Source organism: Zingiber officinale, chromosome 1B (assembly GCF_018446385.1).
Source record: "Zingiber officinale cultivar Zhangliang chromosome 1B, Zo_v1.1, whole genome shotgun sequence".
In the NCBI taxonomy this organism is placed as follows: Eukaryota; Viridiplantae; Streptophyta; class Magnoliopsida; order Zingiberales; family Zingiberaceae; genus Zingiber; species Zingiber officinale.
The window spans coordinates 14,369,822-14,396,565 of NC_055986.1; the positions used below are offsets into that span (position 1 = coordinate 14,369,822).

At 36.7% G+C, this 26,744-nt stretch overlaps 3 protein-coding genes across 3 annotated transcripts; all 3 read left to right on the plus strand.

The window, feature by feature from the left end:
- The first annotated feature begins 1,140 nt into the window (after positions 1-1,140).
- On the plus strand, positions 1,141-3,148 carry LOC122042104 (auxin-responsive protein IAA33-like). Its single transcript, XM_042602085.1, has 2 exons — positions 1,141-2,893; positions 2,989-3,148. The coding sequence occupies exons 1-2, from the start codon at positions 2,466-2,468 to the stop codon at positions 3,071-3,073; spliced, it is 513 nt and encodes a 170-aa protein (XP_042458019.1). The 5' UTR covers positions 1,141-2,465; the 3' UTR covers positions 3,074-3,148.
- Positions 3,149-11,091: 7,943 nt separating this feature from the next.
- On the plus strand, positions 11,092-13,400 carry LOC122051340 (rust resistance kinase Lr10-like). Its single transcript, XM_042612442.1, has 3 exons — positions 11,092-11,272; positions 11,837-11,896; positions 12,003-13,400. The coding sequence occupies exons 2-3, from the start codon at positions 11,839-11,841 to the stop codon at positions 13,241-13,243; spliced, it is 1,299 nt and encodes a 432-aa protein (XP_042468376.1). The 5' UTR covers positions 11,092-11,272; positions 11,837-11,838; the 3' UTR covers positions 13,244-13,400.
- Positions 13,401-18,572: 5,172 nt separating this feature from the next.
- On the plus strand, positions 18,573-21,182 carry LOC122029425 (glutathione S-transferase T3-like). Its single transcript, XM_042588438.1, has 2 exons — positions 18,573-18,581; positions 20,298-21,182. Exons 1-2 carry the CDS (start codon positions 18,573-18,575, stop codon positions 21,180-21,182), a joined length of 894 nt encoding a protein of 297 aa, XP_042444372.1.
- Positions 21,183-26,744: the final 5,562 nt, after the last annotated feature.

The following is a 26,744-nucleotide window of genomic DNA, read 5'->3' on the forward strand; positions in this document are numbered from 1 at the left end:
AAGTTTTCTTCTCTGCAGCGCTTACATGATTCTTCACTATGACTCATTGTCGGAGTAAGAGCTTGGAAGAAAAGTGTTGTTGCACTTTCCAAAGGGTCCAGAGGCATTTACAAGCTACAAGGGTCAAGCAAGAAGGTTTTTCAATTGTATTATCTTGTATTTACTTCTTGTTTCGAGTTGTATGCTTGTGTGAGTTTGTACAAGGTTTCTCCACCTCCGGTAGTTACCGAGAAGGAGTGTTTTTCTTAGTGGAGAGTGCATCATGTGTGGATCCTTGGATTAGTCACCTCTTCTTGAGGTGGATACCAAGTAAATCCTCTTGTTAATGCTGTGAGTGTTTACTTCGAGTTCTTTTCCGCTGCACATCATCACGAAGCATCAAGACAACGAACGCGACAAGCTATTCACACCCCCTCTAGTTACAAATCGACCCTAACAATCTGATCCAATTGTTGACGGAGACACTGTAGTTCATTCGACTCAGAATTCAAATTCATGATTAAGGGATGTCAGTAGAAAGAAAGTATGACTCTAAGGATAGTGATCAGCCTCCTTATAAAGAAGAGGGGACAGAGAAGGCAACTTATGCAGAAGTTAAAGTGACCCTTCCTCCTAGGTTGATTGAGTAATTAAACAGATTACATAACCGAGGATTTGGGAAAAGGAGTAGCATTTAGAGTCATAATGACGAAATAAATGAAACCAGGGTCTGGGTCTAGTCAGTTGGACCTGAGCCTCCTTCGACTAGACTTGGAGGGAAGGTTTGTGATACAGTGCATAATGGTAGGGTCCAATAAGGCCAGGCAGTCAGAAGTCAAGGGGACATGACAGTCATAAGTTAAGGGGGCGTGTCAGTAAGAAGTTAAGGGGGCGTGCCAGTCGAAGGTCAAGGGGGCATGACAATTAATAGCTAGAGAAAGAAAAAGTGAGACTGCCTAACGTCATCAACTGCATGATTCTCAGTCAGGTGCTTATAGATTAGGATCCCAAATCTGAGATATGGGGTATGACCGAGGGTAATGCCTGACCTGACTTGATTGGTCGGGGTTTCTCAGCTCGGGTTACATATCTAGACCTGGTACTCTCGGTAAGTCGACCCCCGATCAGCTCTTGGACAATCCAAAAGGGAAGATGAGACTCTCAGCACAACTCGTCCCTCTCATGAAGACTCAAGTCAGGTGTTATATCTGACAGATCATCCTGAGCTGCCTCTAGTTAAACCCGAACGAGATAGAAAGCGCTAGACGACAACAAGATCAGGGAATAGTAACTGTCTGTCAAAGAATAACTGCTGTATGTCAGGGAATATTCCAATGGTCTGTGGTCATCTGCAAATGGAACCTTCTTCCGGTCCATGGGAGGGTGCCACGCGTCCTCCATTTCCCGACAGGTCCTGACACCATACATTCTCTGACATCGGTCAGTCTCCAGAGGTACACACGGTCATATAAAAAGGGAGGTCCTTTCCCTTGAGCAGGTACGCTCTTTCGCACATTCGCACTTATCTTCTACCGTTCTTTTTCCTTCGTATACTGTTCTTCCGGAGAAAAAGTACCTGACTTAAGCGTCGGAGGGCCTGAGCCGGAGAACTTTTTCCCTGGTATCTGATATCTAACATTTTGTGCTTGTCTGAGTGTGCGCAGAGCTTAAAGTACCGAAGTACCACTGGCTCAGGGACCACCGTTCGTCAGTGTCACGTGAGGATCCGTTCTCTTGGGCACATACGATAAGAGTGTCATAATCGTTTTCCCGTCAACACCAATAACAACTTATCCGACATTCGTCTGATTCAGATTCCGAATAGGATCATTCGAGATAAACCGAATAAAAACAGCGACAGGTCCTACAACAAATCAAACACGTGGAGTCGTAGGAGCACATCAAACACATGCGATCACTTGAATGAGCACAACACCCTTGCCGCTAAAACACTCGACTGCAGAATTGAATACTCCCAATTATTGTCCTTTGCTAGATGCAATTAAATTCTTAAGACTCCATCAAAACTACGGTGTGAACAACAACACGGTCGCAGTTTCTTTATGCCAAAAAAAGGAGACAAGATCACATGAAGATAGCAGAGGTAGCGAGGAACAAGTGCCGACTCCGAGGACCATGAGAGAGTCAAACGGCGAGGCGGTCGCCGGCTGCAGCGGCGTCGGTCGTGACCCCACCACCCCTCCACGGATTACAACAAGGAAAGCACGCACCGACGTCTCTTCTACGCTTTCCCTCAAATTCCGAGGAGGACAACGCACAAACACCTTTCGCGCTTTCAAGCAAACCCACCTCACTCACTCCTTGTTTTATATAAACTCACAGCCTTTCTGCTAAGCATGCTCTATCCACATTTACTCTGCTCCAGACACAGCTGTAGTTGCACTCAATTCTGACTTAACGGTGTCCTATCGATCTCCCGAGGCAATTTAGAGAGAGGTGGAAGCTAGGGACAAGCGGTGGAGACAATGAACGGGATCGAGTTGCATCACGGCGCTCTCAAGCGGCCGTGGGTCGACGAGAAAGGGAGCAGTGCCCTGTACCCCTCCTACCGCCCTTGCCCTGGGCCTCCACCATTGCCGCCGCTGCAGCCGAGACCTACGTCCACGTTCAAGCTGTTGAATCTTTCCGTGGTGGACGACTGCACGGTGGCGTCGGTGGTCCCTCCGGTAACTGTCGTCTTCGAGGGGCGCGCCATCTGCCATCGTGTCTGCCTCGACGAGCTCACGAGCTACGAGAGCTTGGCCAAGGCCCTGCGCCGCATGTTCGTGGACGCGGAAGAGGGTGGGGAGGAGGGGCAGACGGATCTGGCCCTGGCCAATGCGGTGCCGGGTTACGTGGTGGCCTATGAAGACATGGAGGATGACTTGCTGCTCGCTGGCGATTTAAATTGGAAGTGAGTCTGCATATCTTTAATTCATCGACATGAACCTTCTCTGCGTCCGTTACCTGAGTTCGTTCGTTGCTAACTCTAATTTCCGATACTTGCAGGGATTTTGTTCGTGTGGCTAAGCGGATTAGGATAGTTCCATCGAAGGTTAGCCGTCGGAGGAAAAATGAGCTGGTTTTAGTCTGAGAAACATAGTGACTACTATTAATCGAGAGATTATCTAAATACTTGTATGCATCCTTTCAAATTGTACTCGTTGGAAATTCATAATCCCTAATCCACGAATTCTAGAAACCAAAAATAGAATTCTAATAAAGAAAATAAATTATCCTAAGTATGATCTACTTTCGTCAAAATATGACATAATAAAATAATTGTATAAAATAATGATAAGGAATATGATTGAAAAGTCATTATACTTATTCTATAACATCTCTTCTCAATCCCCAAGAAAGAAAATGAAGCGGAAGCAAAAAGATGGCCTTTCAAGGAAATTAGTGTGATGATACCGTAAAAACACGCATTAATAGAGAACGAGAGTTCTGTCAAAATACCCTAAATCCTTTTAGACCAATCCTTTTTATAGGAATCCAATTCGTTATAGCTAACCCATAGATGATAGCGGATCAATCTAAAAAGTTCTACACATTCAATGTACATCTAATAATCCAAAATCCAATAAACTTAAGGGAGATCACTTTAGATAAGTTTGATTCATATCCCCATATGCAAATTACTTTAGATAAGTTCGATTCATATCCACATATACAAATTACAAATAAGTTAACTTAAAAGAAATAATATCCAATAATCTCCCATTTGTGTTATATGTGATGTGCATATGACATACGAATATAACTTTAGTTGATATTAATCTTTATAGGTATAGAATACTCATTTAAACAATCTGGTCTATTAACTTCATTGGTATTGAATTAAAGAAGTCATAGCTACTATATGTATGCTAGTAACAAGCCCCAATAGTAATCACAATATCAATGTTATTAATGATATCAATCAAGATGTGAATGTGTAGTATGCAAATTACATGAAATGTGATTTACACATGTCAATTTCTAACTAGTCCTAAGTGACCCAAAAGGGTATGATCATATTTGCAAATACTTTTATGCTAAACTACAATTGCAAATCATGCTCCAAACTTTATGATTCCAAATGAAATATTTATCATATTTACCAACACAAAATACTGAATAATAGTAGTAAATCATGATACTTTATTTCATAGTGCCAAACAAACAGATAAAATTTCTATTAATGTTTTAAACTTTAAGTACGTATAATAATTAAAATACAATGTTTGTTTTTATTAACATAGAGCAATAAAGAAAAAATACAGACTCCTACCTGATGATTACTTTTTTTCATAAGAAGAATTCTCATATCCATAATATGCACATGAAACCAAGTTCTTAGTGCGTAGATATGCCAATATGGAATCTATGATGACGTGCTCTATTATGACCTGATAACTTTGAACTCTTTCTTTAATTGTCAGAAACTTGATATCGATGTGCTTTGATTTCAATAAACTACGGTTATTCGTGGCATAAAGATCTGTGATTTTATTATCATAGTTGGTTCTCAATGTCCTATCAATTTCATCAACAATCTCCAATGTTGTGATAAAATTCCGTAGCCAAATCTCATGATTGGATGTTTCATAGCATGCTATCAACTCTGCCTCCATGGTAGAAGTGTCTATTAATGTCTGTTTGACGCTCTTCCAAGATATAGGCCTCCAACAAGTATGAATAATATAATATAAGGTGGACCTCCTGCTATCCAAGCATCCAGCAAAATCAGAGTCTAAATATTCAATCACCTCTAGGTGATTTGATATCCAATATATGAGCATTTATCTTTTAGTTCTTTGCAAATACCGCATCACTTTCTTTACCATTTTTCAGTGTGATGGTCCTACGTTGCTTACATATCTGTCTAACATCTCCACTATGAACGATCTATCTAGTGGGGATGTCAAATCAATCTCAAACTGCTCTCCATATATCTAGTGGGGATGTCAAATCAATCTCAAACTGCTCTCCAAAGAGGCAATGCCTCTCAATTTGGAATGTGAACACTCCCCATACCATATAAGGGCAATCTCTCAGTCATTAGTGGGGTCCTTTTTGAATTTGTCTTTTTTTCTGTCTAGAAGTATATAAAACAACTTTGATGCATGTTGTATCAACACACAACCTAATACTGGTGTTGAAGTAAGATGATCCTTCAATGATAGTGACACCAACTTTACTTCAGCCGAGAACTCTGATTCTAAGCCTTCTCTCGTCATTGGCTGGCTCGCTATGAGATTAAGAGAATATGGGAGGTGGCTGTATAAGGAAAAGAACCATCGAAGTAAGTTCGTTTGAATGACCCAACAATTCATTTGTCCCTTTTTGCCCACGTAGCACAACCCTCTCTCGGATAGGAGTGCTCTTGCGCATCCCATTCCTAGTGCCCCTGCCCTATCCCTGGTGTATCTATGAGATATCATTTATAGTTCAATTCACCCAACTCTATAGTTGCCCTGCTTTTTGGCCATAAGGAGACTGAAATTTTAGAAAAAGTGACCTCATCTTAGAGGCGCACTACTTTGGGCCCATTAAGAGATCACATTTGTGCAAAAAATCACACCGTCTCAGAGGGAGAGTGGTTTTGAGCCTATGAGAGATCAAATGTTGCACTGGTTTTTGGCCATAAGGAGATAGAATTTTTAGTTCAAAAGCACACCATCATAGAGGTGCACTCCTTTGACCCTTACAGAGATAGAAATTGTTGCAAAAAGAACCTGCTCTCCGAAGCGCACTCCTTTTGACCCTATGTGGGACTGACTACTGAAGCTCTTACTCTTCTCTTAGCCGGACTGATTGGACAAGTGTTGAACAGCATTGGACTTTCGTATGGATATGCCACTGAATTTGTAAACTTGTGTGTATATATATATATGGGACTTCCCACAGTTGACGCGTAAGGAAATTGTTCTATCTCCTTAATTTCATTTTTAAGTTGTGGACACTACTGCAAACTGGATCTGTCACCTCTAGACACAGGAGTGTCACCAGGTGCACAATTTGACATATTATACCTTATAAGTAATTATTCAATATAGGTTTGTTGTAAAAGTCTAAAAATACTGTTTGAACGATCATGACATATCTGTATGCCTAAGACAAATGATGTTTCATCAAGATCTTTCATTTTAAAAATAATGGAACGAGTTAGGCTATATTAAGTCAGATAAGAGCATTTCTAGATGCACTTGCTGATTCTTCACTCGTCGTTTCTTCGTCTTCTTCATCTTCTTTGTCTCCATCTTCTTAGTTTCATTCATCTGCGAGTTTTCTTCTATTCCCAGTAAGTTATTTTTGTCCATCTTTATATATATTTTTTTTCATTAGTCACTTAGTAGCACATTCTATGGCTAAAGAATCTTCTTCCACTCTCTAGTATAGATCTACCTCTTTGAGCTTTACTAATGCATCCCAAGATTGATTGAGGATGACTTATGGAGTTCTAGTCGCTCATCTGTTGAGGCTTTAAATAACAACGATCGGCCAGGCCGTCCTCTTCTAGGCTTAATTTGTAACCTTCTTTCGAAGCCACATGCTAACCGGGCTACACTTCCCTATCCCTATGTTCTTTATAGAAGTTGTAGGTCTCATGTAGGCGGGCTATAGGAGGTGAATAACCCTAAAAATGAGTTAGAAAAATCTCTTGCTATTTGAACTAAGCAAGGACACAATATTAGTAAAAATAAATAATTAATATAAAAGAAATAACTTAAAAGAGGTAAGAAGGCTCATAAATTTACTTGGTTACAGTCTAGACGGTTGTTAATCCAAAACAGTTGAATAGCTCTACTAAAAAAACTCTTTTATGAAGATGGAGTAGCCTTTTACAGACTTTGAATTCTCAGAAAAAGCTAGAAAAATTAATATAGTGATTGTTAAATAATTCTTAGCTCTACGGGGATTTTTATATCCTCTTGGTAAAAGTTACCGTTCCTTGGAGGTACCTCTAAAGTCATCTAGGGCACCACCAAGTGGATAAAGCTTTATCTATATTCCAACAGTTAACCAACAGCTCTGACTAGTTGGAGGCACCTTCAATGTGTGATTGAAGGTGCCTTCGTACTTGTTCCTAAGGCGTCTTCGTGCTTGTTCAAGGAGCCTTCACGCCTTTTCATCCAAGGTGCCTCATGCACATTAGAGGTACCTGGGGTCCTGAATGCGATAGCTTCACTGTCGAAGCTCGAGGCGCCTCCAACGCCACTGAAGCCACATCGATCACTGTTAATTTGAACCATCCTTTTCCTGTGCTTCCTTGGATGATGCTATGACCATCCGAAATTGAGCTCTCCCGAACCCAACTCCAGCCTTCTCCTTGAGCAGACTTCCTCCCCGGCTTCTCATCCCTCTAACACGCTGCGCATGTTTCTTCTCGTCTACCAGTGTACTCTTCCATAGCTTCTTGTCTCTCAAATGCACCGAATCTGTTGAGCTGTATGCAGCCATTTCATTTTTCTTGGAGAACGATACTTGATGACACTAGCAATAAAAACATCTTTTAGTGCTTGTATCCTGACAATTTTTTTTAGGAATATTTGTTTCTGAAATTTAAGTTCTCAAATGGATAACTATAGCAAGTTAAAATCATTTTCACTAGTTTATTATGTGAATGCTCATAAATTGCATAGTTTTAACTTAAGTATGCTATGAGGCTTGGCTAACAAGGTCACTAACAATTTTCTTTTATCTCACCGTCATCAAACTTCAGAAATACTTGACTAACATAAATATTTTACTTGATCTTTCCTAGCAACTTGCTAATTCTGTGCATCAGGAAGAGTGTGAGACATCTCTTTATAATTCAATTGCAGGTGACTATTATTACTTTCAAGCATTGCAATTTTGATATTATGGTGAAGAAACCCTTATTGTTATTTCGATATAGGTGAACATGGAGAGGATGTATATGAAGAAGAGGAAGGTGAAACTGACACTTATCTTCTACTTGTAAAATTTGAAGATGGCCTGTCATCAAGGCTTGTTCACAAGAAAAGAAAGCATATGAGGCAAAAATCTAGTGCCACAAGACACAATGGAGATGGTACTTATTTTTCTTACGAACCTTGCTCAGAACACAGATTGGGAAATCAACCTTTTATATCGACTGGGAAAAGAAATTCAAGTACCGTTCATGTGGGTTTATTTCCAACAAAATGTGTGAGGACAGCTAGTAGACAGTGATTTGTCAGTCCTTATCCTTCTGGAGCTCTTGTACCATTGTAAGTGACTAGTAAAACTAATGCATCAAGTGAACACACGAGTTATTTCCTAGATGATCAGAGTTCATTACATGGTGGATCTATGGTCAAGAAAAACATGGGAGTTGAAACTATTACAGACTTTGACAGTCAGTCCATTTGATGGTGAAATTTCATCAAAATCTAAAAAAAATAAGAAGAAACCGAAGCATTTAGGATATAAAAGGTGGACCATCTCTAGAAAAAAGTATCTTCTCGTGTATTTTCACATAACATGAATGGTCATTACTGGACCAACAGAAAAAACATACTAATGGAGCAATGTAAAAGGTGGACATCAACTTATGACACAAATACCTATACAATTAGTGATTGCGGATTATTTTGTGAAACTTAAGTCAAATCTATGTCTTATATTATTGGTATTGGAAACAAAATTTGGTAATAAAGTTGAAGTTGATGAATCTATCTATTGCCCAGATTGAAACTGACCAGGTTTCAAGTGTTATTTCTATCTTATTTAAGATATTTTTTTTTTACTTAAGTTTTTATCCATAATTCTTTAGTCAATTCTTATAATTTTATATTTGTATATGTTTCAGAAAACTATTGATGTTGCTAGTCCTGAAGCTGGAATTATTCAGAAGGTTAGAGGATCTATTTTTAATTTATACTTAGTTTATATTTTCACATTTTTCTCATGGAACTTAATATCATTTAATTTTTATATAATTGATAGTTCATTGCTAAAGGAGGTGATATAGTGACTCCTGAGACCAAAGTTGTTATCTCTAAGTCTGCTCCTACTGACACTCATGTAACACCATCAGATGAGATAGCCAATAAGGATACTTCAATTGTGTTCTTGTCGAAAAGAACAATGATACACAAGTGCCAAAAGTAGAAGTTCGGTCAAAGAGAAGTCAACTGATTTATAGTATTGTGTGATTAATATATATTTTACTGATTTATGTGGATTGAAAGTTTAATTGTTATTATATATGTACTAGCTAATTTGTTATCGATTTCATATATTATTTTGGATTTTCAGATGTATAATGAAAAATAATGACTTTTATTAATTTTGTGTGTGGATTAGACTTAAATTTATATTAAATTTATTGTAAAAATTTGGTTTATCATTTCCATCAATGGAATTAAATATTTTTTAATATATATAAAAGCATTAATAGCTTACTTTGCATGTTGCGAATTAAAATATTAATAGTATATATTTACATGCTACGCAAAATATATTCCATAATGTATTTGTAGTGTGCAATGCATGTTGCAGAATGTGTTTTTCGTAACATGCATTGTGCACTGCAAAATGTATTTTACATAGTGTGTAAATATATATTGTCAATGTATTTTACATGGTGTGTAAATATATATTGTCAATAATCTAGATCTTTTAATAATTTTTAATTATGCTAATGGGCACTACGAAAAATAAATTTACACATTACATAAAGCCATTTTTATTATAATGTTAAGGGTCAGAGTAATTGAGCCACGATACTCTTCCATATTAACTCTCTCTCTCACAGGTTTTCCAGGGTTCATTGTGAGTTCGGCCTTCCATTAGTATTTGGTGACTCCATCGTAGACAGCTGTGCTGTTCAATGACTTATTGGACGGTCTTAGATCAGAACAGTTGAAAATCATGTGTAGGCCAAGATTCATCAATTTATAGTTGTTTTTTTTTAAAAAAATAATAAACAAAGGATTAAAGTCAAAGTTGGTGTGCTGCAGCATCATACAGGCGTCCTGGCTGTCGTATGACTTAACGGAGAGCTTAAAACCAAGTCTCGGTTGCGAAAACTGAAAATGAACGACTGGTCCCGTGGCAGATGCGAATTTCACAAGAACATGTGGCAAAGGTGATAGACCTTTCACAAGAAAAATCAAAATGACATCACGACAAGAATGATTAATTTGTTCGCATCATCATCGCAGTCCTCTGGAGAATTGCCTCCGCATCTGAAGCTGTAGCTGTTAGAAGTAAAGGGGTGTTCTAGAGAGTAGAGATGGATTGAAACGAGTGAATCGTGTTTGACCACGTGTCAAAAGTAAAAGGGTCGTTTTAAGCTTTTAGATTATTTTTTTCGAAAAATTTATATTTTTAATCATGTAATTTACATCTTTTTCAATTTTAATTTTATTAGTTGCTTTAGATCTACTGCTCTCGATTAGTTGACTTTCGATCTTCTTTCTTCGGCTTTAACTGCAAATATTTGGTGAAGCTCTTTCTTGTAAATACTTAACCAGAGTTGTAAAAGTTACGTCAGAAAATTATCTTTTTATTGGATGAAATCTGCACAAACCTATTGAAAAACTTTGTCTAATCTAAGAATTTTATTTATGATATTGCAAGACGTTTTATCAACTTTGGGATAAATTTATTGTATTTTGTTTAATAGGTTTACCTTGAAAAAATAATTTATGCATAAAATTAATGTAAGACGCAATTATTAATCACAAATATATAGCAATGTATTATGAAATTAGGTTAATACATAACTTTGTAAGGATTTATTTGCTGTGAATACAAATAAAATAAAAATATATATAATAAAAATAATATAATTGATTTAGGAGGTGATGTAAAATATGTGGTACAGGAATTGGTGATATGATATGTGATAAATTTATTATGAATTTTATAAGAAATATTTGTTAATTTTAAAAGCACATCGGATATTTGTTAAAAATAGACAAATTAGTAATAAATTTGTTAATTTATAAAAAATAAATAAACGAGAGTTTAGGTGGCATTTATGAATTCTTTATATAAAAAAGGTGATTGGCCTTTCGCTTATAGTTGACAAGTATGCGGTTAAAACAGGCACATGGGATAAGTTTTTATTACACGTTTAGTTTCAACCTAAGATTTTATATGATAATAGCCTTTGATTTAATCATCGCACCTTCCTTCCTGAGGGAGATTTAACTAATTCTCTACTACAGGCAAAAGAATGGTTAATAAGTTTAATCATCACCATCTTCCTAGAAATTGGAGAATTGACTCTGGCGCTATGAAGCTGTCAGAAGCATTTGAGTTGGATTGAGAACCGAGGAGAAAAAAACAGGTATTCCTCCTCCCTACTCCAAGGCTTTAAGCGATCTTCTAATGTTTTCTTGAAATTTTCAGCAACTTTTGCTTTCTCTTTAGAATTTTCCCCACAAACAACAAATTTTCTGCTTCCTGAAAGCATCAAAAATTAGTTTTATGTTGGGGCGATAGGAAAACTTGAGCAATATTTAAAGCAGAGGTTAAAGAAAAAGTAACAGATTATTCTTGCTTTCCTCCTCCTCTACCAGATGGTTTCTCTTTCCTCTGGTTTTTTTTAAGCTCTGCACGTATTTGCTTAAGCTAGTACGGATGAAAAAGAGAGAGCCGAAGGAATTGTGATATTTCTTGAGATTAAAAAGGAGAGTTTAGATTTAAGAAATGAATCTTTTTTGTTTGTTCTTTTTTTTGAATCTTTAAACAGAGATACAGAAGCTGCATCAGATCACAATAATGATCACCTGCGTAAATCTTTATGTTATTCATGCTACACTGGCCATTAAATTAACCTTAAAGAAACCTCACTAGATTTATAAGTATTTTTGTTCCACGAACACCAAATCATATTTCTCAAAATTGGCAGGTATGTCGAGCACTCCTAGTCCTAGCTCAAATGGAGACTCATCACCAGCCGTGGCTATAGGTAAGCTAAAAATCCCCATTTTTTTCTTTGAAAGCTAGCATTTTCTAATTACCATAAATACTTGAGTTCTGGACTATAATTCTCTGTTTTGACATGCTTATTTCAGTAACATCAATCGTTGGTGCCATAGTAGTGATCGCAGTAACTTACTTCATCGTGAGATGCATGCTGATCAGGATGAGATTGAGATACGAGGATGGACGGCGAGCATCGGGAGATCCAGAGCAACCTACTGCGACAGTCCCTGCCACCACTCTGGACTCCAGAATCGGAACCGAACCAGTAGAAAAGTTTCTCAAAGACATCTTGAAGGAGAAACCCATGAGGTTTACCCCGCAGGACCTCGAAAATTTCACCCAGAACTACGGCCAAGTATTGGGCTCCGGCGGCTTCGGAGTCGTCTATAAAGGTCAGTTCCTCAACGGCCTACCCATGGCAGTCAAGCTCCTCAACTCCGCCATGAGCAAGCGGGCGGAGGAGCAGTTCGTGGCGGAAATCGGTACCATTGGCAGAACTTACCACATCAACTTGGTCAAACTTTACGGCTTCTGCTTCGACACGTCAGTGAAAGCGCTGGTGTACGAGTACATGGAAAACGGATCGCTGGACAAGTTTTTGTTCAACGACGACCAAAGGATCGAGTGGGGGAAGCTGCACGAGATCGCGGTGGGCACGGCGAAGGGAATCCGATACCTGCACGAGGAATGCCAACACAAGATCGTGCACTACGACATAAAACCGGCCAACGTCCTGCTCACCGCAAACTTCACGCCCAAGGTGGCGGACTTCGGCCTGGCCAAGTTCTGCGACCGGGAGGGGATCAGCTCGGTGACGACGCTGACCGGAGCTCGGGGGACGCCAGGGTACGCAGCGCCTGAACTATGGATGCCGATTCCCGTGACGCATAAATGCGACGTCTACAGCTTCGGGATGCTGCTGTTTGAGATCCTGGGGAGGAGGAGGAACCTGTCGGTTCTGGGAACGGAGCAGAGCCAGGAATTGGAATGGTTCCCGCTGTTGGTGTGGACAAAGTTTGAGGAGGGGAATATGGAGAGTATCATATCGTCTTGTGGGATTGGGGAGAAGGATAGGGAGAAAGCAGAGAGGATGTGTCAGGTGGCCTTGTGGTGCGTTCAGTATAAGCCGGAGGAGAGGCCGGCGATGAACAGTGTGGTGAGGATGCTTGAAGGGGAGCAAGAAATTGTGCCGCCTACACACCCTTTTCACTATATGACTTCCGTCTCTGCGAGTTCTGTTTCAGGGATCACGAGCGGCACGGCAGTTACCGATAGCACAGGGATTGATGATAGCAATTCGTCTTCAGTTCTAGAAAGGCCATTAATTTAGAGTATATTTTTTTTTTGAGTTTCTTGTTTGGTAATCTTTGAGCGACAGATCACAGATGTATATTGAAATTTGAGCAGGTGATGATTCTGCTTGTATAACAGAGGTGCATATTTCATTGCAATGGGAACATTAATGGTTGCAATCCTGAGCTTGCGGACATCATGATTCCTGCACAAGATCTGCATGGCCTTGTCCAGTAAATGGACACATGACTTTGTTCATTTTAAGAAATTCGATTACTACAATGCAAATTAAAACTGGTTCAGTTGGCCTCGGTAACCAATTTATCTGGCGTTTTATAGATTTCAAACAAGTATCAAATAATGCATCCCTTTGTCTCATGATCAGGGCATGTTGAAGTGCCTGGGCATGGGAGGTGCAAGTCCTGATATTTGGAAATTGGGGCATCCAAGTCAAGTATGAATACATCATTGAGCAAACCCTATGTTCCACAACCACCAAACACAACCAATGAGGATCCATTTAAACTAGAGTGTGTGGCCCCATCTACCCAGAGGTGCAGAAATTACCTTGGCATGCCTCCACTCTAGGTCACTGGAATTCAGATCATCATTCATTGGTTGCATATTAACACCTTCCTCTCCAAAAAAGAACCACCCGATTTGCAGTAGGACAAGCACTAAACTTGCAACGGGATGGCTCCACAGAACCTCCCAACTGTCAGTTCCTGCCAGGCAGCAACTTCAAGGGTGGTCAGCTCTCTTGCAAGTCTTCCCAACCCAAATCTTTTAGCTCGAGGCAGAGTCTCTAAAGCACGGGTGGTTTCACTGCCCCATGCATTCTGACAAACCATCTTCCAGATATCCTCAGTTTTTGTTAACTGATACAACCTCTTGCATACTGGCCCACAGATGCAATATCCCTTGGCGAGTGCCTTGAAAAGATTTTCTGACACAATACCTCATCACTCAACTCCAGCATACTAGAAAGTTCACGACAGATATAACTATGTCCAAATGGAACAGGTCGGAACATATGATCAGCTGTTAAGCGATCAGGTCTGGCAGATTCCTCGGCGGCAGGACTGATAGGCCCATCAAAATTTCAACTTCAAATCAAGGTAATTCATCCTTAACAATGATAATTGATCAAAACTCCACCAGCAAAAACACAAAATTATAAACAGCCACTACAGGTTCAACCAATTTAGAATAAAAAGGCAAATAAGTGTTCTAAAGAAATTCTAAAGCGCACCTAGCTAGCTTGGTTCATAACAAGACAAATACTATGTAGACTATTTAGAACCATTGTATGGTTAAGCAAATTGTCCTAAAATCCCTTATAGCAAAAAATGTCACTACTCAATCAACTATTAAATGGATTTCTATATCATTTCAAATGAAAAATCTTCACTCTTACCTCTTTTCACACTAGTAAACCTAATAAACCTACCTCAAATAAAGTGACAACTAAGTCCCTTGTAGAAAAGCACTACATCAAATTACTAGAACTACAAATTTCGCTACCATGTCACCTACTAAAGCATGGTGAAAAACTTACTCAAACTAAGTGTTTGAAGATGTAATTTAACACTAGAATTGAGTTATTTCATTTTAACAAAGGATATTAGCTTTCCATTTAGCCAAAGATAATTATTTTATTTTCACAGATTTTATAATAGTAATAAATCCTAAAAATCATAAACACAGGATTTAGGGGTCATGGTCTTTCGAAAAGATCAACAAGCCTCAGATATAGGCTTTGTTTTTGTCATTACATAGAAAAATATTGCAAACATAAATTAAAATTTTGAAACACTGCATCAATTTAGCTAGAATCATAATAGCGATTTTACTTGAGGGAAATAAATGTAACCTTAAAGGTCAAATTTCAGATTTGCATGCGCCAAACAAGAACGATCAACTTTAATTTAAAATATATAGATGAAAGCACAACAAATAATGAATTTAGAACTACATGTGGCGAAAATGACTCGCTCACCCTAAGTGCCCCTTCACCGCCTGTCCCACAAGGAGATGAAGGGAATAAATCACGATGACAAATGACCTCTATGGTTGGGAGGGATTTTATTCTCTAAGGGATTATTCCCTTGGGATTCGATCATATATGCTCCCATGTGGCAATCCACCACCCTGTGGGGGCATAAATTTAGAACTACAACTAAATAGACAATAATTACATAATCATATAAACAATCAAAAGAAATAAGACATTTTTGTTGGAAAAGGAATTATGGGAGAAAAATAATTGGAAGAGGAGAATAAAAATAAGAACTCAACTTACTTTCATTTATTGGAAAAGTTACATATTTATAGCCTTATTGGATAAACACTAATCTCAAATATAATAAATCTAGACATTTTTTCTTTTACCATCTCATTATATTCTATCTCCACGAACTCTTATTCTTATCAACAATTGCCACCTCGTCATATTCTATCTCTATCTTCTTATCACGAACTCTCATTCTTATCAAGAAATGTCACATAATCATATTCTATCTTTATCTTACGAACATAACGACCCGACCCTTTTGGCCTCTTGGGCGGCCCTTGTGGCGACCCTCGGGTCGTCGACCGTCGGCTCTTATGTCGTCGGCCCATTTGGCGACCTCTCATGTCGTCGACCGACGACCCTTGGCCGTGTCGTTACTCACTAGGACTTTCCACCCCTGGTCAGTAGATTTTTGCCTCCCCCAGGATTCGAACTCTAAACCTCCAGGCTTAAGTATTAGAGTTTATGAATCCTGGTAACCAAGTGAGATGAACACTCATCAATAATTGCCACCTCATCATATTTTATTCACAATTAAGTTTAATTTCCAACACACCCTCTTAACTTGATTTTGTGACTCCAATCAAATTTCACATCTTGATAAACTCTTCAAATTTGAAAAGTTTGGTAAAAATATCAGCAACTTAATCTTAAGACTGTATGTATTCCATTAGCACCTCTTTTCTTGTAATGTACTCTCTGATATAATGATAGCGCGTATTGATGTGCTTGCTTCTTTCATAGAAGACTGATTTTTTGCTAGTGTTATTGCAGACTTGTTATCAACTCAAATTTTGGTTGCTTCTTCTTGTAGTAAACTTAGCTCTTTCAACAAATTTCTAAGCCAAATAACATGACAAATACATGAAATCACAGTCATATACTCCGCTTCACAAGTAGAAAGTGTGACAATAGGTTGTTTCTTTGACATCTAAGTGAAAGTCGTATCTCCAATAAAGAACACAAAACCTGTAGTGCTCTTTCTATTATCCATATCTCCACCCCAATCACTGTTGATATATCCTTCAAGTTTGAAATGACTAGATGTTGAATAAAACAATCCAAAATCTGTCGTACCTTTGATATAACGCAAAATTCTCTTAGCAATCTTAAGGTGGATGGTAGTTAGAGCTTCCATATAGTGGCTAACAAGTCCAAAAGCATAAAGGATATCAGGCTTTGTGCATGTTAAGTATCGTAAACTTTCAACCAAGCTCTTGAAAAATGTTGAATCAACTTTTTCTCCTCCATCGTGCTTTGATAGCTTGACTCTACTGGGGTATTTATGGGCTTAATGTTATCCATCTTGAACTTTTTTAATATCCCTCTTGCATAACCTGCTTGTGAGATAAAGATTTCATCTTCCCTTTAGTTCACTTCGATACCCAGATAATATGTCATGAGCCTAATATCAGTCATCTCGAACTCTAAAGTCATTGCTTCTTTAAATTCTCCAAACATACTTGGATTGCTTCCTGTGAATATCAAGTCATTAACATATAGGCATACAATCAAAACATCTTTATCCTTACTCTGAATGTATAGTGCATGTTCATAAGGTCATTTGATGAAGTCTTTCTCTTGCAAGTACTTGTCTATCTGACTATTCCATGACCTTAGTGCTTGCTTTAGCCCGTAGAGACCCGTCTTCAATTTTAGAACTTTGTCTTCTTATCCTTTGACTTCATAACCTGATGGCTGCCAAATATAGACTTCTTCTTCGAGAATTCCATTTAAAAAAATAGACTTTACATCAATTTGATGCATTATCCACTTATTTTGAGCTGCTTAAAAAATAATTAGTCTTACAATTTCTAATCAAGCAACGAGAGCGAATACCTCATCATAGTAAATGTCATATCTTTAACTGTAGCCTTTTGCCACCAATCTTGCTTTGTCTTTCAACTTCTCCTTTGGCATTCTTCTTTATTTTGTACACCCACTTTACACCAATTACCTTATGTCCTTCAGGAAGTGGAGTTAACTCCCATGTATCATTCTTCTTAATCGCATTGATTTTTTCATCCAATCGCATCTTTCCACTTTTTTCTCTTTATAACTTCTTGAAAATCTATAGACTCACAATCGCCAAAGAGACAAAATATAATAATATTATCTTGATTTTTAGTTATCTCATAAATATCTCGTAAGCTTTTAAAGCATGATACTCTTTCACTTGAATTTTCACTTGAAGTTGATGCAGACGAATTTCCTTGAGTACTTGATGCTAATGCTGGTGTTACTAGTGGAGTAGTAGGCTCCTCTCTTGTTTACTCCATCCTTAGTTGTTCCGCATCTTCTTCTTCAAAATATGGGAAGAAGTTGCAATCTTCATTTATCTTCTCCTTTTCTTCATGGGCTTGTAATGAACCCAAGAGTTGGTCTATGATCATGACTTGTAAATCTTTGGTCTCTTGGATAATTGTTGTAATACTATCAAATTTTGAATCTAGTGATCGAAGAATTTTCTTAATGATAGTTACTTTTCGTTTCTTACCATTTCTCTTTAATTGATTGGAAATGGCAGAGATTTTATAAAAATAATCAAATACAAACTCACCTTCTTTCATGTGAAGAGCATCAAATTAACTTCTTAATATCTTAAATCATACCTTTTTTACCTTTTCTTCTCCTTGATATGAGACTTGAAGCTTTTCCCATGCTTGCTTGGCTGAAGTACCACTTGAGATTTTCTCGAAACCATCCTCATCTAAAGCTTGATAAATGAGGAAAAGAGTCTTCTTGTTTCTCCTTTTTAAATCTCTCAAACTGTCTTTTTTAGTCAAAGATAGCGCCAAGCCATCATGCGGCTCAACGTAGTCTTTTTCTATAACCTCCCAAACATCCTGAACTCTAAGAAGCGCCTTCATCTTGATACTCCAATTATCATAATCATTCTCCTTGAGTATTGAAACTGGGAAGGAAGTCATACATTCATAGCTCTGATACCACTTGTTGATAGGGATGACAATTTTCCCCACGGGTTCGGGGTCCCTCGGGGAAAACCCAAAATGAGGGCGGGGATCCCCGATTTATTCGGGGATGGGGACGGGTTCGAGGATTTTTTTCGGGGATGGGGCAGGTTCGGGGCGGGTATGGGGATATTGTCCCCATCCCCGAACCCGCCCCGAAAATAATAATAATAATATTATTATTAATATAATAATATCATTTTAAAAAATATTAATAATAATATTGATAATAATATTAATATAAAAATATTTTGAAATATTAATATTAATATTAATATTAATATTAATAGTAAAATAATAATATTATTAAATTAATTTGGGGATGAAAGCGGGGATGGGGCTGGGGATGGGGATTTGATCCCCGATGGTTCGGGTTCGGGGATTCCCCGAACCCGAAAAAGTGGGGATGGGAGCGGGGGATGAGGACGGGGATGAAATTCGGGGCGGGGATGGGAATGGCAAACCCGCCCCCGCCCCGCCCCATTGTCATCCCTACTTGTTGGAAAAAGAATTATGGAAGAAAAATAAAAGAATTATGGGAAAAAATATACTCTACCTGAAAGACGAGAATAAAAACTTCATTCATCGGAAAAGTTACAAATTTTTAGGCTTATTGGATAAGCACTAATCTCAAATACATTGAATCTAAGACACTTTTTCTTTTGCCACTTCATTATATTCTATTTCCACGAACTCTTATTCTTATCAATAATATTCATCTCATCATATTTTATCTATATCTTCTTATCACAAACTCTCATTCTTGTCAAGAAATATCACATCATCATATTCTCTCTATCTTACGAACTCTCATCAATAATTGTCATCTCATCATATTTTATCCACACTTAAGTTTAATTTCAACAATTTTTCCATATTAAAACAAACGGCTTACCAGTTCCTACTTCCTACCCAGCACCTCCTTGGCAAGCCTCCTCGAATGCTCGATTGACGTAGATTGTAGGGTAATCAGGCTAAAGAACATCGCTGACCACCAATTCGCACGATGACGCTAGCCCTAGTATGCCCTCCAGGGTGAACGAGAACGGTCCCCCACCGCCGCCACTCAGCAAGAAACCCTCCTCTTCCTTGCCTCCGCTCGAGCCCTCAGACTCGCTGTCCCACTCCATCGTCGTGTCGGCCAATCTGAATCGAAACTCTATCTCTCCTTAACCCATTCCAGAAACAAATTAGCACCGACAGAGTGAAATGACATAAGTAATTAGGAGATAAAGAAACTTAGAGCATCCACATTCAGAGCTCCCACTATGACGTGGCAGTAGGGGAAAACCTCCTCCCTCCCATAGTGGAGGGAGGTTTTTCCCTTTTCACGAAGAAGCGGCTTTGTGGGTACAGAGCCGCTTCTTTGTGTTTTTATTTTTTTTATTTATATTTTTTTAATAATTGTAAAAAAAAAAGAACAACGACTAACACATTAGCCGTTGTATGCCGTTGAATAATGGCTAGTTTTTAGCCGTTGTTCAACATTTTAATTTAATTTTTTAATATATAAAAAAATCTATAGATATAAGATCTATTTCATTCATTCCATTGTCATCTTTGCTCTCAACTCATTTCTTTCTTTCATTCCCTATTTGTATTCGAGATGGATGAAAATCTCAATACTTCCTTTACTAATCTTTTGAATTCTTCAAATGTGGAAGGAAATACATGCATCTTCTCAAAATACTCGCACTCCTCCAAATATCCAATATCCTCATATTTTCTCTCACACACAATATCCTCCAAATGTTCAAAATATTTCATATGTTCCACAATATTCTCCAAATTTTCTAAATTCACAAAGTTCTCTAAACTTTTTGCAGACGTGGAATTCAAGTAACGTCGCCCCAGCTCCATTTGGTATGTATTCATCCCAAGATTGGTCAGCAATGGGTAGCCAATTTGAGATACCTTATCCTTACATATTTTCTCCTACTCAACCACCTGTCATACTTTCAAATGAATCAAAAAGGGCAACTATTGATCCATCTATCAGCGACAAAGAATCTCTAACACCATCATCTGTTCCAGCAATTCAGTTGCCACCACATTCATCACAAGAAGAGCGTGAAGTTGAGTTGGAGGAAAATGAATCGAAACGAAGACTTTGGTCTCTCGATAAAGATGTGGTCCTTGTGAAGTCATGGGCAACTATAAGCACTGATGCAATCATTGGTAATGACCAAAAGGATCAAGCTTTTTGGAAATGTATAGCTGATTACTACAACAAACATCGTCCCACTGGATCTATGACGAGAAGTTATCAACGGTTGAAATCACATTATTATAGGTTTGCACCGATGGTAAATAAATTTTTTGTAACTTATAATAATTTTTATACTCATCGGCAAAACGGTTGGAGTGACAAGAATGTGTTGGAGAATGCACTGAATATGTGGAAAGCCAACAACAAAGGCAAGGATTTTAAGTATATACATGGGTGGAGGGTTCTCAAAGAATATGAGAAATATACTCCACAATCAGTTGCTCATTACTCTAACAAGAAGACAAGGACATCTGAATCAGGAGGAAATACTTCAACATCAAATCCAGATAGAAGTGTTGATTTAGATGACTCTGAAGTCCGCATTCGTCCGATAGGACAAAAGGCAGCGAAGAGAAAGGGCAAATCTAAAGTCAAAGAGGGCGACACAATGGAACATAGCATCAACAAAGAATGGAAAGATATTAAAGAATATCAAATATAAAAAATGACTTTGCGGGAAGCCGAGATCTTTCATAAGGATTATGAAATTCTTATGAAGGATACCACTGAGATGACACCAGGACAACTTTATTTACATGAGACAATGATGGAAAAAATTAAATAGAGACATGGCTTGGTGTAGATAAGTTTATGTTTATTTTTATATATTATTATAATTTATGTCTTTTTCTTTGATGCACTGTAATATTTATGTATTTTTTAAAATTATTAATGTTATTTCATGTTAGCAATTTATAAATTTAAATTTTATAAAAATTTAATGGTGTATAATGTAAAATATGAAGGAGAAATGAGAATTATATATAATGAAAAATGTTGGACTCATGAAGGAGTTGTTGAGAGGTTTTTTGATAGTGGAAAGAGGTATGAGATTTTTAACTTTTGATGTGGCGCAGACGTGGCAACGAAAGAGCTCTCAATGGACTCTAACCACTGTGGATACCCTTAGAGTCCAGTTAGGATTTCGATTACTACGACGGAATCACGATGGAAAAAGCGATTCAATCCATCCCCAACACTGCGACAGAATCACGATCCAATTTCTGTAGGGTTTTGGGGTTCGATGGGGTGAGTGGGTGGCGAAGGGCACCCAAAGGTCGAAGCGGCCGCGACCCCATGCTTCCGACTGCGCACGTCGATATGGTGCGGTAACATTGTATCCACCGTCGATCTTCTGGGTTACTAGATGTTAACGGCGGATTTGATAAATTGGGTGGGTATATTCGTATGAGTGGCCCTTCCTCTGCCGTTGCTCCATTTGAAGTTCACAACATAAACAATCAGGAACGGCGTTTTACCTGACGCAACGCTAAATGGAATGTTAACAAACCAAGATGAACGAAGGGATATATGCTAAGGGATCATAATTAGTTTTGAATGCAGTTCTTCACAAGGGCCAACACACGTACGATGTGATCGACTTTGAGTTACTCAGCAGCCTCCCTTACACTCTTCCTACCAATGTGTTCACGCAGAGCAAAGGCAACAGGGAAATGCAGTTCGAGCTCAGGTTTGACCCCACCAAGGACTTCCACACCTATACCATCCTCTGGAATCCAATACATGTGAGTTTGGTCCAACACGCTACTAGATTTCATCTCATGATCGTTAATTCCATTATCTTTTGCTTACCATGAATCTTTAAAAGAGATTTTTTTTTTAACTCCCAATATATCATATCAAAAATAAAAACTCTACTTTTTCTCTACAATGAGAAAAATCTCTATGACTTTTTTATGGATCCCACACTATAAATTAACTCTCTATATTATAAATCATAATGTAAGACTATTTTATCATTAATCATAATCTCCATCTTCAAAAGGAAAAAAATTATATTTGAGTTTTCAATACTACTCTTTAACTATAAATCTCAAACCTTCTTTCTACCATAGTTTAAATTTTTTTTATTAAGACCAATGGGAGCTTTATCAAAGGTTTGTAAAATTAAAAAATCTTAACTAAAAAGCTTTTATAATTGTATAGATGAGGTTTAGGGATTTTAGTTTTAGAGCCGATTTGATTTTTTTTTTTCAAAACTACTTTCTTTTCTACTGGTTATAATACTTTATTTGCATAAATTGTTAGTAATAATTAAAGTATTTGTTTTGAATACATATATATATATATATATATATATATATATATATATATATATATATCATAAATGAAAGGTCATAATTAATTAAAATATTAAATAAAAATTATATAGAGATACTAAATTAAAATAATAATAAATAAATATATGTGATTTGTAATGTAAAATATATAAAAAATTGTATTGAGGTTTTTTAATTATATACTTATAATATGATATTGATATTGATGATGTGATATATTGAGAATATAAAAAAATTTATTGAGAGATTTAACAACTCAAGATGCCCTTAAAGACTTCAAGAACTCTTAATAAGAGGCCTCGCTTTTCCTAAGAGCAAACCCCGTGAGGATCTAATTCAGCCTATGGGGCACTGACGACTGGGCTAGTGGACCGATTGGCCGAATGCATCGTTGATGGCATGATATCAAAATTTCAAGGCCGACGCTTGAGTTGGAGCATCCAGTGCTCCTAAGGACGTCTTATTAGAGTTCTAAATAATTTTTTTATATAATTTTTAATATTTCGTATCATTACATAAAAATGCGCCACTCTCTCCATAATTATAAAAATTGCTTGCAAACCTCAAACTTTATTGTTAATTAATTATGGGCTTCATTCTTGAACTGAAAACCTTAAATCGCTAGAAAAATGATGCAAAAAATCAAATTCACAATGATTCGAACTCTTTTATTCAATCTTTTGATTTGAGAAATTGCTCGAAAAATGTTGAATGGGAGATGCTCTAATGCAGCTTCCAACAACAACAGAGGGTTGAACATAGTCAAAGAGAAGATGGAGTTCAACAACATTATATGATCCATAACTTTTATAGTGACCTTACAGTGACCTCCAGCGATTCCCTCAAGCTTGATTCTAGAGTTTTTTTTATTTTTTTCGACAATTTACCAGGGCACACCAGCTTTCTAAATTGATCAAAAAGCATATTCCTCTCACTTATTAATTTATTCAATTCAAATTTATTTTATCAAAACACTATCATCATGGAAGTCTGAAAATAATAATGGATGACATATTTGAACTTTTTATAATCTTAAAAATCAACGGAATCTAAAATAAATATAATCGAAGCTTTCTAGGTCAATCAATAAGTTTCGGTCAAAACTCACTAATTGACTTATAGAGTTTTGATTATACTTATTTCAGGTCGTATACATTTATGAGATTATAAAAAATTCAAATATATTATCCATTGTTTATTTTAAAATCTTGTATTGAAGCTAATATGAACTCCGATAAAGTCCAACAAATCCCGTTGTGCTTTTGAGTGGTTTTCATTAGTTGATTCTTTTAAGTTGGATATTACTGTGATGGTCTGATTCGTCCCCAATTCCTATCTGACCCAATTGAACCAGCTGTCCAGTTCAATTTTTAAAACATTGGTTCTGGTGGCAGGCTTCCTACATTCAGGGATGAAAAATACTTTAGCAAAAAAAATAAAAAAAAATAGTACATGTATAGAAAGCATGCTGATGATTTCAAAAATAGACTTGCCTATACCAATGATTGTATATTGAAGAAACACTGAGGTGAGGTTAACTTACCATCTACCATAGATATGATAATTTGTGTTGGACAAATTAAATTATAGATTTGGAATTGCTTTTAAACTCTAAATGGATGAAAGTGTACCATGATTATAGAGTAAGAGAGAAGACTTAGAAAACATGGATAGAAAATAAAATAATGTGTCTAAATAACTGGCAAATTGGAAAAAAAAAAAAAATCAAAATTCTATCCTGGGTTGTGTTTGTAGGAATGTTATTCAAAACTGAATAACCTCATTAAACTCCAAAAATCAGTTTTCTTTTCAAACAACTATGACATTGTATGCTTATGCTCTCTAGTATCGTCTTTGAGTTCTTGACATCTTATTTAACAATTAAGTTTTATTCAATAGAGGTCAGACTTCTTTATTCAGTTATTTAATACAGTAGTAAATGCACTAAACTAGAGATGTTAAACCTACTTTTTTTTGTCAACATTAGCCATCAAAAGTTACATTTTTCATGACTAAGCAATTGTGTGAACTTTGCTTTTAGTTGGGGATTCTATAGAACTTACTTCACTCAAATAAGTTAAATTGTCATATATGGTTTGAGGGAACCAATTGAAGACTTTGCCTGCTCAATTTGTCATTTAAGTGAGTGTTGGAACCACATGAAGAGTATATTACCTATGCAGTACAGCTAATAGCTGCATCTACCTGGGAGAACATACAGTTGATAGAAACATGTGTCCGTTCTTATTTCCATTTTTTTGTTTACCACATATATCTTTTGTGATTTGATCAAGACATTTATCCATTCTATTATTTAAATTTGGATAATTATTATTTGGGAAAAATAATAAATTGAATCTTCCACTGAGGTCCCTTTTCTACCCTTTTTCTCACCCTTTTCTCTCTTCCTTTATCCAAATAACCAATCAAAAAAGAGCTCTGGTTGAGTTTATATTAGGTTCAACATAGACCTAATATTAATTATTTTAATAATATTTTAATATTTCCAAAGAAATTAGAATAAATAATGAATAATTTATTTGAACTTTTTACAACTTAAAAATTTATAAGACTTAAAATGAGTACAATCGGAATTCTATAAGTAATTAATAGATTTCAACTGAAACTCACTAATTGACCTAGAGAGTTTTAATTGTACCCATTTTAGGTTCTGTGAATTTCTGAGATAGCAAGGAGTTCAAATATGTTATCCATTGTTTATTTCGATTTCTCCAAATGTGTTAAAATATTATTGAAAGAATCGGTTGAAATCTCACGTTGGACCTGATATGAAACAACTGATTCTTTCAATAATATTTTAATATTTTCAAATAGTCAAAAATAAATAATGGATAACATATTTGAACTTTTTACAATATTAAAATCAATAAGACTTGAAATTGGTATAATCGAAGGTCTCTAGGTCAATCAATGCATTTTCGATTGTACCAATTTGAGGTCCTATGAATCTTTTAGATTATAAGGAATTTAAATATATCATCCATTATTATTTTTGGTCTTCCTTGATAGTGATATTTTAATAAAATGAATTTGAGTCAAATAAATTGATATGTTAGGGAGATGGAGAAAGATTTGCTTTCCACGAGTAAAGAGGAAGGGAGGGAGGAAGTGCAAAGAGCAAGGAGAGAGATATTGAGATTGCATGAGATTGATACTTGATAGAAGAGGTAGAACGGAAAGACCAGATAAATTAACAAGTCCTTTAATAATTACTAAAGTATGGTATGCCATTTAGCTATACTATCAATTAGAGATAACTCCACAGCCCTCACGGGCTAATGTGGTATCAATGTAGTTAGTTGATACCAGAGTGTATTGTCAATAGGTCTTGTCTCAATTTCTAACTAATAATGAGTATGAAATACCTAGTTAATTATCTTAATCTTTTTTTTTACATACACTATTATTACTAGATGAAGCTCCCGAATAATTTACCTCCCTTGTCTCACTATCAAAGGACCAATCTGGAGGAGTCCTGAGGTGTCTGTCACCTTTTACTGTCGAGATAACTCCATGCACGCTCTAAATAGAAATTAGATATTAAAGAGAACGTTAAAAATTAAGTAACACCTAATTTAATCTGGGTGGAAAGTTGTATATGACGTGGTCACGACATTATATTTTAGATGACCAATATTATTAGTCTAAGCTTACATGTTTGGATCGATGATTGAAATTGATGGCTGATGGTCTGACAAGGTTGCGGTGATAAAACGTTTGTTTGGCTCCATTTGATATTTGATATTTGATATTTGATATTTGATATGTATGATAGGATAGGATTATGTTTTTAAAAAGTTTTTAATATAGTGTTTGATAGAGTTGATTAAGGGTAGGATTATGGATGATTAAGGATAGGATTCATAATTTTTTGGCCTCAAGAGTAATTATTTATCTTACCT

Excerpts from the sequence above, each read along its gene's own strand:
- LOC122042104 (XM_042602085.1), top strand. The coding sequence starts at position 2,466 with ATGAACGGGATCGAGTTGCATCACGGCGCTCTCAAGCGGCCGTGGGTC. Across the intron at positions 2,894-2,988 it reads GCTGGCGATTTAAATTGGAA|GGATTTTGTTCGTGTGGCTA; the intron begins GTGAGTCTGCAT and ends CGATACTTGCAG.
- LOC122051340 (XM_042612442.1), top strand. The coding sequence starts at position 11,839 with ATGTCGAGCACTCCTAGTCCTAGCTCAAATGGAGACTCATCACCAGCC. Across the intron at positions 11,897-12,002 it reads ATCACCAGCCGTGGCTATAG|TAACATCAATCGTTGGTGCC; the intron begins GTAAGCTAAAAA and ends TGCTTATTTCAG.